At 43.9% G+C, this 13143-nt stretch overlaps 1 protein-coding gene, 1 long non-coding RNA gene, 2 other non-coding genes and 1 pseudogene across 4 annotated transcripts; 3 read left to right on the top strand and 2 right to left on the bottom strand.

Moving 5' to 3' along the window:
- Positions 1–13143, bottom strand: part of LOC133473992 (coatomer subunit beta'-like) — a 47484-nt pseudogene that overhangs the window by 28080 nt on the left and 6261 nt on the right.
- trnat-agu (transfer RNA threonine (anticodon AGU)) lies at positions 496–568 on the top strand. The gene has a single exon. It is a non-coding gene; the product is annotated as a tRNA-Thr (tRNA).
- On the top strand, positions 5274–5346 carry trnat-agu (transfer RNA threonine (anticodon AGU)). Its single transcript has one exon. It is a non-coding gene; the product is annotated as a tRNA-Thr (tRNA).
- LOC133473991 (uncharacterized) lies at positions 10130–12662 on the top strand. The gene is made up of 2 exons (XR_009787316.1): positions 10130–11115; positions 11288–12662. It is a non-coding gene; the product is annotated as an uncharacterized LOC133473991 (long non-coding RNA).
- LOC133473990 (serine/threonine-protein kinase pim-2-like) lies at positions 11676–13130 on the bottom strand. Its single transcript, XM_061765395.1, has 3 exons — positions 12751–13130; positions 12494–12661; positions 11676–12384 (listed from the first exon to the last, which is right to left on the bottom strand). The coding sequence occupies exons 1-3, from the start codon at positions 12890–12892 to the stop codon at positions 12377–12379; spliced, it is 318 nt and encodes a 105-aa protein (XP_061621379.1). The 5' UTR covers positions 12893–13130; the 3' UTR covers positions 11676–12376.

Genomic DNA, 13143 nt, shown 5'->3' with positions numbered 1-13143 from the left:
TCTCACTGAGGCCTGAATTCTAGTTTCATAGTTGTTATACATGATGCAAGACAAGGTAGGAAACCAGCTTCCTGAATAGTCATTTGAGCATGTCAAAAGCCATGACGTACTCTGTCATCCCTTGCTAACATAGGAGTATCTGCAACATTTGCACAACCATTATCCCAGATTATCGCACTACTCGTCACTTTAAACCGCATACACTCCTTGAAGTCTTTGCACAATGGACATTGCACCGGACTATTGCAATATTAGTCATTCGAAGTGCTAGAGGACTCTGCATCTTTTTGCACAATTGTAAAAAAAAATTTTTTTAACCAGCATTACCAGATAACTAGCAACCCTTTTTTTTTTGTCAATGTCTTTATGTCTCAAAAGTGTTCTCTGTCAATTGACTGTGTTGTCGGACTTGAGCGGCTCCAACTACCGGAGACATTCCTTTTTTGGACATACTTGAAAAATAAAGATGATTCTGATTCTGATTCTGAAAAGAAAGGCCTCATAGCTCAGTGGCTAGAGCACTGGTCTAGTAAACCAGGGGTTGTGAGTTCAATTCTCACTGAGGCCTGAATTCTAGTTTCATAGTTGTCATACATGATGCTAGACAAGGTAGGAAACCAGCTTCCTGAAGTCATTTTGACCGTGTCAAAAGCCATGATGTACTCTGTCATCCCTTTCAAACATACCATTAGCACTATGGTTAACAAGCTGATCACAGACATTTCCAAGCTTTGCTCTTCATTTTGTAAAATGAGGTGATAGCTCATGAACTAAAATGCTAACAGAAGGTGTCATATCTCATATCTCATCTGTCTTCATGAGTACTGTGTTGGCTTGTTCACCAAAAGGATTACGAAAGACCAAAGAGTGAGGCCTCAAGCCAGTGGTTGGGTTAACCAAGAAAATATACTGGAAAAAGTGATGGAGTTGTCCTTAGAATACCTCAAAAACCTGCCGGTCAATGTTTTGTCTCATCCATTCAAAGCAATGTTCTTGGATTTTCAGGATTGTTGTCCTTGGATTTTCAAAATGCTGTACCAACATCACACTCCATTGCTCTTATCCTGCCATTTACTAGGACAAAGCTTAAGGCCACATAGCTCAGCCATTAGACCACTGGCCTTGTAAACCAGGGGTCGTGAGTTCAATTCTCACTGGGGCCTGTTGGCAATCTAAGCATCTGATATCGATGATGTGAAACAGAATAACTCGACCCAACTGCTACACTCTGCAGTTGTCATTGGAACAGCAATCTTGTTCTCCTCAGTCAATACTTGGAATCTGTGTACCATAAATTTCCATTTTGGTCCGACTGAAGGTCAATAAAGCATGAACAAGAGTAACTGCATTCCCCCAAACTGACAAATACAAAGTGCTTTTTAAACACACACCTTCACCAGGTACTCCGGTTTCCTCCCACATCTCAAAAACATGCAGGGTAGGTTAATTGAAGACTCCAAATTACCCATAGCATGTTTAAATGTGTGTTGGTATGACAATTCAATTCCTTATCGTTTTTCTAAACAAGCCGACAATGCGATTGCCCTGTGGTTGTTAGCTCGTTAACCAAAATGGTAACTCTAACATGACAATAAAGGCCTCATGGCTCAGTGGCTAGAGCACTGGTCTCGTAAACCAGTTCAATTCTCACTGAGGCCAGAAGTCAAGCTTCACATTTGTTATACATGATGCTCGCCAAGGTGGGAAACCAGCTTTCTGTATAGCCATTTTGAGCGTGTCAAAAGCCATGACGTACTCTGTCATCCCTTCCAAACCTACCATTAGCACTCTGGTTAACAAGCAGATCACACTTTTCCTTTGCTCTTCATTTTGTAAAATTTGTTGTTAGCTCATGAGCTAAAACGCGAACAAAAGCCCTCATACCTCAGGTGCGAGAGCACTGGTCTTGTAAACCAGGGGTTGTGAGTTCAATTCTCACTGGGGCCTGTTGGCAATCTAAACAGCTGCTATCTATTATGTGAAACAGGATAACTCCACCCAACTGCTCCACTCTGCAGTTGTCATTGGAACAGCGACCTTCTTCTTCTCAGTCAATACTTGCAATCTGTGTACCATACATTTCCATTTTGGTCCGACTGAAGGTCAACAATACATGAACAAGAGTAACTGTATTCACCCAAACTGACAAATACAAAGTGGTTTTTAAACACACACCTTCACCAGGTACTCCGGTTTCCTCCTACATCTCAAAAACATGCAGGGTAGGTTAATTGAAGACTCCAAATTGCCCATAGCATGTTTAAATGTGTTGGTATGACAATTAAATTCCTTGAAACCTTTTTCTAAACAAGCCGACAATGCAATTGCCCTGTGGTTGTTAGCTCGTTAACCAAAATGGTAACTCTAACATAAAAACCAAGATGGCGACGACCAGTGTGGTCGCCTCGGTAACGCGCTCTCTAGTATTGTTTTTGTTTTTGTGTTTTTCGTTCGTCTTTGGAGACATTACACGACTCACTTACACAAGGGGAGACTTGCTAACCATCAAGGAGGCTACCCCGGTTATTCTTTCACCAACTTTCGCAAATCCGCTCAGTTTTTTCCCCGAGTTACTTACCGCGGCGGAGTCCGTGGTTTTCGGCGCATGGAGACGGAAACGGCGCCACAGAGGGAAGCGAGCCGGCATTCAGGTGAAACTCCGCAAGAGAGGACACAGACTGGCGTTCCCGTCGATCCACCTCGCGAAGGTAAGATCCCTACCCAACAAAATGGACGAGCTTCATCTTCTGTTAAAGACCAGTAATGACTTCGGACGTTCCGCCGCTATGTGCTTCACGGAGACCTGGCTTTGCGACGCTGTACCCGATGGCGCCGTCATGCTTTCCGGCTTCGATATTCATCGAGCAGACCGCGACATGGAATCATCTGGGAAAAGAAAGGGCGGCGGAATATGCTTCTATATCAACGAACAATGGTGTACAGATGTCACGGAGCTCAGCACACACTGCAGCCCGCATTTGGAGTCGTTGTTTTTGAACTGTAAGCCATTCTACTCGCTGCGTGAGTTCGCATCATTCATCCTGGCTGGCGGCTACATTCCGCCTCAAGCTAACACCAACGCCGCACTGCTAACGCTCGCCGAACAAGTCAATGAAATTGAAAAAAAACACCCGGACTCACCCCTCATTATTCTCGGGGACTTTAACAAAGCTAAACTCAACCACGGACTCCCTAAATACAAGCAACACATCGAATGTCCTACCAGGTAAAATAACATTTTAGACCACTGCTACACTACGCTAAAAAAACGTGCTATACCTTGTGCAGCCCTGGGCTCGTCTGATCACTGCTTAATTCACTTAATACCGACGTACAGGCAAGAACTTAAATGCACGAAGCCTACAGTGAAAACAGAGAAAAAGTGGACCAATGAACAAAAATGGAACTTCAAAGCTGCTTAGACTGCACAGACTGGAGTGTCTTTGAAAATTCAGCTGGCAGCCTGGATGAATATATGGACACTGTTACATCCTGTATCAGTTTCTGTGAAGATATGTGTGTACCAACAAAATCATTTCGCACATTCAACAACAACAAGCCGTGGTTCACTGCTAAACCTAAGCAGCTTCGCCAAGCTAACGAGGACGCATATCAGAGCGGGGACAGGGCCCTGTATAATCGAGCGAGAAACCAGCTGACTAAAGAAATTAACATTGCAAAGAGGAACTATGCAGCAAAGTTGGAAAAACAGTTTAGCGCTAACGACTCTAAATCAGTCTGGCATGCATTCCAATCACTGACTAATTACAAGCGACGATCCCCCAAGCTGAGAACAATAGCACACGAGCCAACGACTTGAATAGCTTCTACTGCAGATTTGAAAAGGACACTTTCACACCCACCCAGCCAGCCACATCACCGACCACAATCACTTCTGCGTTAACCATCCATGAACAGGATGTGAGACGCATCTTCAAACAACAAAAGATTAACAAAGCGGCAGGCCCAGACCATGTGTCCCCATCCTGCCTCAAAGTCTGCGCGGACCAGCTCGCTCCAGTATTCTCACAAATCTTCAATAGATCTCTGGAACTGTGCCATCCTGTTTCAAACGCTCCACCATCATTCCAGTCCCCAAGAAACCTGCAATCTCGGGTCTAAATGACTACAGGCCTGTCGCCTTGACATCTTTTGTAATTAAGTCATTTGAACGTCTCGTGCTGGACCACGTCAAGAGTGTCACAGGTCCCCTGCTGGACCCCCTGCAGTTTGCCTGCCAAGCGAACAGGTCTGCGGATGATGCAGTCAACATGGGACTGCACTTCATCCTAGAACACCTCGAGTTCAAGTTCCTGGGAATTACAGTCTCTCAGGACCTGAAGTGGGCGACCAAAATCAACTCCGTCCTCAAAAAGGCCCAGCAGAGGATGTACTTCCTGCGGCTTCTGAGAAAGCACGGCCTGCCACCAGAGCTACTGAGGCAGTTCTACACAGCGGTCATCGAATCAGTCCTGTGTTCTTCCATCACAGTTTGGTTTGGTGCTGCTATAAAAAAGGACAAACTCCGACTGCAACGGACAATCAAAACTGTTGAAAGGATTGTCGGTACCCCCCTACCCACCCTTGAGGATTTGCACGCTGCCAGAACTGAGACAAGAGCGTGCAAAATCCTCTCGGACCCTCCGCATCCCGGTCACCAGCTCTTCCAGCTCCTTCCCTCAGGTAGGCGCTACCGATCAATGCAAACTAGAACTAGCAGACATTCCAACAGCTTCTTCCCTCTTGCAATCAACTTCTTAAACACCTCACCTACAATTCCATTCCAACATACTGGCAATTTTTTGACTTGAGTTCGTTGTCACATTTCTGTAGGGCCAATTATACATTACTCGTGCACTCACTGTAGTTGTCTCGCCACGCTGCACTATTTGCATATCTGTTGTTGACCAATACTGGCCACTCATGCCAGAGTAGCTTCTGCTCCATTTCCACACTGATTGAGGAGTATCTGGAACATTTGCACAACCATTGTCCCATCGCACTACTCGTCACTTTAAACCGCATACACCCCTTGAAGTCTCGGCGCACTTTGCAAAATGGTCATTGCACCGGACTATTGCAATATTAGTCATTCGAACTGATTTAAGTGCTCGAGGACTCTGCATCTTTTTGCACAATTGTCCAAAAAAAAATGTACCTGCATTACCAGATAACTAGCAACCCTTTACTGCTCAGTGACTGTTTTTTTTTTTGTCACGGTATGTCTCAAAAGTGTTCTCTGTCAATTGACTGATTCTGATTCTGAAAAGAAAGGCCTCATAGCTCAGTGGCTAGAGCACTGGTCTAGTAAACCAGGGGTCGTGAGTTCAATTCTCACTGTGGCCTGAAGTCTAGTTTAGTAGGTGTTATACATGATGCAAGCCAAGGTAGGAAACCAATTTCCTGAGTAGTCATTTTGAGCGTGTCAAAAGCCATGACGTACTCTGTCATCCCTTGCAAACCTAACAGAAGGTTTCATATCTCAGGGGCGAGAGCACTGGTCTTGTAAAACAGGGGTCGTGATTTCAATTCTCACTGAGGCCTACCACCCAGATACAAATTCAATGTTTATGATAACCATTAGGCGGCACGGTGGCCAACTGTTTAGAGTGTCAGCCTCACAGTTCTGAGGACCCGGGTTCAATCCCCGCCCCCACCTGTGTGGAGTTTGCATGTTCTCCCCGTGCCTGCGTGGGTTTTCTCCGGGCACTCCGGTTTCCTCCCACATCCCAAAAACATGCATGAATTGGAGACTCTAAATTGCCCGTAGGCATGACTGTGACTGTGAGTGCTAATGGTTGTTTGTTCCTATGTGCCCTGCGATTGGCTGGCAACCAGTTCAGGGTGTACCCCGCCTCCTGCCCGATGACAGCTGGGATAGGCTCCAGCACGCCCGCGACCCGAGTGAGGAGAAGCGGCTCAGAAAATGGATGGATGGATGCTAACCATTATTGAGTTGTGGTTTCTTTGTATTCTAATGGATATTTATTGAGAATTACAATTGTTCAGTCGAAGAGAGCAAAGTTTTTAAAGGGCAATTTCAGAAACAAAAAAAAGGAGACAGAGTGAAAAGGTAGCTAAATAATATAGGAAAAGAAGACAACAAAAGATGAAACTCTAGCTGTTAACAAGAAGAGGAAAGTAATCAAGTATAATTACGCAGATTAGCCAAAATTAGACAGAATATATGTGCATGAATGAGAGGGGTGGTGGGGGAAGAGTGAGGCTACAGGGAGAAGAGATAGCAAGGGTGGAGGACTTGAAATACTTGGGGTCAACCGTCCAGAGCAATGGTGAGTGTGGTCAGGAAGTGAAGAAACGGGTCCAAGCAGGTTGGAACGGGTCGAGGAAGGTGTCAGGTGTGTCATGTGACAGAAGTCTCTGCTTGGATGAAGGGCAAAGTTTATAAAACAGGGGTGAGGCCAGCCATGATGTACGAATTAGTGGCACTGAATTTTGTAAAATTCGGTGTTAGCACATGAGCTAACTTCATAACAGAAGGTCTCATATCTCAGGGGGTAGAACAATGCTCTTGTAAATCCGGCGTGAGTTCAATTGGGCCCTACCACCCAACTACAGATTCTATGCTTATGCTAACCATTCTTGAGTTGGTAGTATATGTTCTGTGGACATTTTTGCTGAACATACTAAGGCATCATTTTGTAGCCCTGATATCACACCCCCCATGCTAATTCATCCCTGCATTATGATGTTTTCTCAAGTACAAATAACCATATACTGGAACTATCATGCACTATTTGCAAGCACTCCCACCCATATCCTCAGCGTTGGTCTTGTAAAGGGGTCGTGATTTCAACTCTCACTGGGGCCAGATGACAAGTTCTATGGTTTATGGGCTGTGATGCGGATGTTGCTCTCGGTACTTCAATGTATCAGTAATCTTCTGTCTTCGTAAGTGCTGTGTTGGCTTGTTCACCGAAAGGATTACGCGACACCAAAGAGTGAGGCCTCTTGCCTCTGTGGTACGAGCCATGGTCTCCAAAGCCAGTGGTTGGGCTAACCAAGAAAATATACTGGAAAAAGTGATGCAGTTGTCCTTAGAATACCTCAAAAGCCTGCAGGTCAATGTTTTGTCTCCTCCAATCAAAGCAATGTTCTTGGATTTTCAGGATTGTTGTCCTTGGATTCTCAAAATGCTGTTTGACCATGGAAATACCAACATCACACTCCATTGCTCTTATCCTGCCTTTGACTAATCTAAAACCCAAGACCTCATAGCTCAGCTGTTTGAACACTGGTCTTGTAAACCAGGGGTTGAGAGTTCAATTCTCACTGGAACCTGTTGTCAGCAGCAATCTTAACAGCTGCTATCTTTTATGTGAAACACGATAACTCCACCCAACTGCTCCACTCTGCAGTAGTCATTGGAACAGCAACCTTCTTCTCCTCAGTCAATACTCACAATCTCTGTACCATAAATTACCATTTAAGCCTACTGAAGGTCAACAATGCATGAACAAGAGTAACTGTATTCCCCCAAACTGACAAATACAAAGTGCTTTTTAAACACACACCTCCTACTAGCCACTACGAGCTAATCTGGGACATATTATTCTGTGAACGAAATTAGCGCTTTCACCAAAATGCCAACGCGAGCCGAGACAACAAGTGCTTAGATCCCTGGTATAGTAAAGCAGTAACTAAATGAACATGTAAATATCATGCACAATTCAAGCCTCATACATTTGTATTTCTGCTGCATCCACAGCCTTTGCTGCATTTGCATCTTTGCGCTAACTCACAACTGGGGTTTAGCATTTGTTTTATTGTTGTTATCGTTGTGTTTTTATTTTTATTTTCTGACTCTATTGTGATTTCACTTCAAGACTTATTCGGCTAATGCCAGGACTTTGGGTATCGAATTTCATGCAATATCATGTGTAAATGGGTGTTGGTAAGACAATTAAAGTCCTTGAAACCTTGTTTCTTAACAAGCTGACAATGCACTTTTGCCGACTTTGTTGTTGTTAGCTCGTTAACTAAAATGCTAACTTAGGCTTCGCCTGTGTGGAGCTTGCATGTTCTCCCGGTGCCTGCGTGGGCCTTCACCAGGTACTCCGGTTTCCTCCCACATCGCAAAAACATGCATGGTAGGTTAATTGAAGACTATAAATTGCCCATAGCATGTGTAAATGTGTGTTGGTATGACAATTAAATTCCTTAAAACCTTTTTTCTAAACAAGCTGACAATGCGATTGCCCTGTGGTTGTTAGCTCGTTAACCAAAATAGTAACTCTAACATGAAAAGAAAGTCCTCATATCTCAGTGGCTAGAGCATTGGTCTTGTAAACCAGGGATCCTGAGTTCAATTCTCACTGAGGCCAGAAGTCTAGTTTGACATATGTAATACATTATGCTAGCCAAGGTAGGAAACCAGCTTTCGATATAGCCATTTTGAGTGTGTCAAAAGCCATGACGTACTCTGTCATCCCTTGCAAACATCCCATGAGCACTATGGTTAACAAGTTGATCACAGATATTTCCAAGCTTTGCTCTTTGTTTTGTAAAATTCGGTGTTAGCTCATGAGCTAAAATGCTAACAGAAGGTCTCATATCTCAGGGGCGAAAGCACTGGTCTTGTAAACCAGGGGTCGTGATTTCAATTCTCAATCGGGCCTTCCACCCAGATTAAATTTTTATGCTAACCATTCTTGAGTTGTGGTTTCTTTGTATTCTAATGGATATTTATTGAGAATTACAATCGTTCAGTTGAATAGAGCAAAGTTTGTGAAGGGCAATTTAAGAAACAAAAAAAGAGACAGAGTGAAAGGTAGCTAAATAATATCGGAAAAGACGACAACAAAAGACAAATCTCTCTCTAGCTGTTAACAAGATGACGAAAGTAATCTAGTACAATGACACAGAATCGAGTGTTGTATGGGGTGCATTATTTGCCTTGAGGATGCTGATGGAAAAGTACAGAGAAGGTCAGAAGGAGTTACATCATGTCTTTGTAGATCCAACTGGAGAAGGAGCTGCAAGCTTTGAGGCCTGTTAGTGTTTCAGGTAATGTACTTACAACACCTAATTTTACAAAATGAAACTTCAAGTATTCTGAGATTTAAGGAGACAAATGGTTGGAAAGGTCTGTCGTCAGCTTATTCGCAGGGGATGAAAGCGTACCTGATGGTTTTTGACACACTCAAAATGACCATGCAGACAGCCACATTCCAACTGTGGATAGCATCATGAATTGCAACTGCGAAAATTCACTTGAGGCCTCAGTTAGAATGGACCTCACAAGCAATGGTTTACTAAACCAGTGCTCTAATCACTGAGCTACAAGGCTTTCTTGTGCTGGATAGACTTAGCGTATTCGTTAAGGAGCAAATTTAGCTGTCACCGCGGCACGTCTGCCTCACAGTTCTGAGGACGGGTTAAAATCTGGCCTCGCCTGTGTGAGTTTGTATGTTCTCCCCATGAGCCAGCATGACACTTCCATCCGAGTCAGTACTCCCGCGGCAGTCGCCTATCTTGATAGTAATTGGCATCTGCTCTATCAAAAGACTCAGAACTGTTTTCTGAACAAGTGCCCAAATGCGTGACCCAAAATTTTCCGTAGGAAAAGAATGACTGAACCCGAACCTAACCCCATACAGATAGGGGAGGAGGTCCTGCTTGACTTAAATTGCCCCCCGGACCTCTCTACCCCCTTTTGAATCAAGACTAAGATTCAGCTCTCCCCAAGATTAGAACCTCTACTTGGCAACTTCCCTCTCCTTGATTGATGTGTTGGGGTCTACACCCGACCACTGTGCCCCCTACGTGCCAAGTTGAAGCTAGCTATCTTTTCTTTCTCTTCCTTTCTGCTCCGTAGCGGTGTGTTGAGTTTCTCCTTTTGTTTTTCTTTAGTTTGACTTTTACTGAGAACTATACACCTAGTTAATGTTTACCCTTAGTTTTAGCTTCGCCCCTGGCCCGAATTACTGGTCTCACTGCCATCCCAATAGACACACCTACACACATCGATCCACACACGTCAGTCCTGACACCGACTCCTATATATATACACATAGGCTGACCTTAAGTAATAAGCTGCCATGAACAACTGTTATAGCCATAAAGGGGGGGGGGGGGGATATTCACTGATGTACCTTGGTAACTGCATTGTTGTGTGTGTTCCTGCCAACCTGTGCCATCGTCCAACGAGACGTCGCCGAGATCCCCCATCCAGCCGGATCAAGCCAACGAAGGGGGGATATGTAGCAGACACGCCATTAAAAGATGACACCCAGCACCCCAGTCTCGGGCTACCGCCGCTCTCCCCGCCGAGGTAGACGACCACGGAGTGGCGAGATTCAACTTCGCACACAGACGCTAAGTGAATTACAAGCCAGAAGCATCAAAACGAGACAGACACCTGGTTTTGCACGCCGACGCTAAGTGAATTACCACCACCAGGAGCATCAAAGCGGAGATAAAAGACACCTGGTTTGGCACCAGAACGCTAAATTCAATAACTTCCACCTCCCAGCCAGACCGGGATAATGGATGGGGTACTAGCGACACCCACAGGCCGCGGAATGCCACTGCAAACGCGGGTTCACTAACCACAGTCTTCACTGGGATCTTATATTTTTAGAACTTTACATGTGTAAACGGGTCAATCTGTGTGTTTAATGAAGCTGATATATAATTCCACAAAATCTGTAACTGCCTGACAAGAAAATGCCTCCCAATTCTGTGTAAACTGTGTGTATGTAGCTCGGTGCTCCTCCTCTGTAATTTCTTCTTCTGTGGTCCCCACTATAAATGTTTTCTGCTGCCCTGCCTCTGTCCTTTTGTACAATTTTCCTGTGGGAGAGGTGGGTGACCATATTTCATTCAGTTGGTAACCCTGAACCATCCTAATGTTGCTCTTTGTTTATTATATGCATCTTTAGTTCAGTATTATTGTTATGTCTTTTCCTGTCACATAATGGGTACATGTCAGTTGCGTTTCGAAATAGTATTTTTAACAGTTGAAGATCGCTGGCTTGACGTTGTGACAAGCTGAACTGACTTCCGGGTTGTCGATGTCGTCATATGTACAGGAAGTCCTCGATTTACGAACAAGTTCCGTTCCTACGCTGGCGACGTAACACGAATTTCCGCGTAAGTCAGATTTCCTGTACATTGTTTTGAAGTTGCGGCGGCATGACTTGATGGTTGATTGTCAATTCAGATAAAATTACAAGATTTAATTTGTTTCACATATGGGTGAATATAAATCTTTGTAATTTTGGTGGCAGTGCAGCTGTCACAAAAAGTGTTTCTTTTTGTACAGAGTTTTATGTTCCTACAGAGAAAATGTCCTAAAATGTAATGTCTACAAGTTCTGCGGCATGTTGCTACCACCTACTGGTCACAGTGTATATTGCCACTGAATAGTCAGCATGCAGCGTCACATGATCAGTGAAAAGGAAACTGCAGCCAGGGGACAAAGGCTGGTCGGTGAAAACAAGAAAATGGACACTAAAGGAGTGTCACAACTCCTAAATTTCTGGTCAGAAGGCGCACGTTTTTCACTGTGTTTACTGGTGTAAAGAAGAAAAATGCTGGTCAAACTTCAGTTGGACCGTGGCTTATCTGTACAAGAAGAAAACTTTGGCAGCAGTTATATCCATCTTTCACCCAAAGTCAGCTGGAATGGGCTACAACTCACAGGCGGTATAGAAAATTGACATTGATCATTTAATCCAATTAGGAAAATGAAAATATTCAAATACAAGCCTATGGACTCATGCAACACCGGGAAATTGTTTATTGATCATTCCGATGTCACAAGTGAAATTTGAACATTCCTTTAGGGATTAAAAATGGAGTAAAAACGAAACGAACATAAGAATGATCTAAATGTAAAAAAATAAAGTTGCTCTATAAGTGCTACATTGTACACTATTTTAACTTTGTGCAATACTTTGTTTTTTTTAAAGAGGAAATATTTTTTCCATGTTCAACCTATAATTCATATTGGCTTGTGCTCAGTTGTTGCTACTGTTAATTTGAATGTACAATTGCTATATTACCAAAAATGTTTAGTTTGTTTTGTCCGATTGTTGCATGTTCTTTCATGTTAATTTGAATTTGGAACGGAATGTGTACCATTCTCAAAAGTCTTTGGAATGACCGGATGTCTGAATGTAACAACCATAAAATAATACGGAAATATACAGTATAAACACGGTGTGATTTCAAAATTGAAGCATCTTGTCACCCTTGGATCGCTTTGTACAGCAATATATACAGTTGATATGAATTTCAGGAATAAAATAGGCTGATCAGTAGTCTTCCGTGCTGCCTCAGTGGAACCAAGGGTGCTGTTGAAGCTGGGACAGAGTGGCACAGGCGTCAGGGTCTCTTTTCAGGCATGCGCTCAGCAGGCTGCGAGGAAAAGTTGAAGATGGCAACTTCAGTGGTCTACAAACTACAACATGGAGTGAAACGCTGCTGACAGTATCATGGCCAGTACTGACTGGATCCTTAAACTTACTATGAGAGAGCCTTGCGTCGATTTCCCGCCTGAGGAAGAACTCCTCCGGTTCGAATGGAGCGCAATGCAGAATTTCGAAGAGCAGAGTCCCGAGCTGCCAAACTGTGGTGGGGTTGGCCTTGTACTCCCCACATGCAGCAACTTCTGGAGGAGCCAAGTCAATGGTTCCTACAAGACATACAGAGAGAAATAAATGATGAGACTCAGCCTGAGAACAACAGCAGACGTGAATGAAGAGCAGGAGGTGAACACTGTACCAAAGAAATTCTTGTGCACCAAAGTGGTTCCAAAGCCGCCGTTTCCAAGACCGATGATCCAGACACGAGGGAAATCGGAGCGGGTGTCAATGAGGACGTTTTCCATCTTGATGTCATGATGGAAAACGTTTGCAGCGTCCATCGTGACTGCTGCGTCCACGAGCTGCCTCAAGATGTTCTGAGATGAAGACAAACAGATGAGGTCAAGGACAAAATTTGAAAGGGGACATATTATAGAAAATGATCTTTTTCACGGCTTCTATGCAAATAGTTGGCTGTCTTTAATGCCTGCTCACTCTTCTTGTGTGAAATTACACAACCAAGTAAATCTTGTGTTAGTTGCCATCCATCCATCCATTTTCTGAGCCGCTTCTCCTCACTAGAGTCGCGGGC

The sequence above is a fragment of the Phyllopteryx taeniolatus genome, unplaced genomic scaffold (assembly GCF_024500385.1).
Source record: "Phyllopteryx taeniolatus isolate TA_2022b unplaced genomic scaffold, UOR_Ptae_1.2 contig_79, whole genome shotgun sequence".
NCBI lineage: Eukaryota > Metazoa > Chordata > Actinopteri > Syngnathiformes > Syngnathidae > Phyllopteryx > Phyllopteryx taeniolatus.
The sequence above is the reverse complement of the archived record's forward strand: the minus strand, read 5'-3'. Positions and strand labels throughout refer to the sequence as shown.

Bases quoted from the DNA above. Each gene is read 5' to 3' on its own strand.
- LOC133473990 (XM_061765395.1), bottom strand. From the start codon at position 12,892: ATGGACGCTGCAAACGTTTTCCATCATGACATCAAGATGGAAAACGTC. The intron at 12,662-12,750 runs GTACAGTGTTCA...TATGTCTTGTAG, and splicing joins GGTGCACAAGAATTTCTTTG to GAACCATTGACTTGGCTCCT.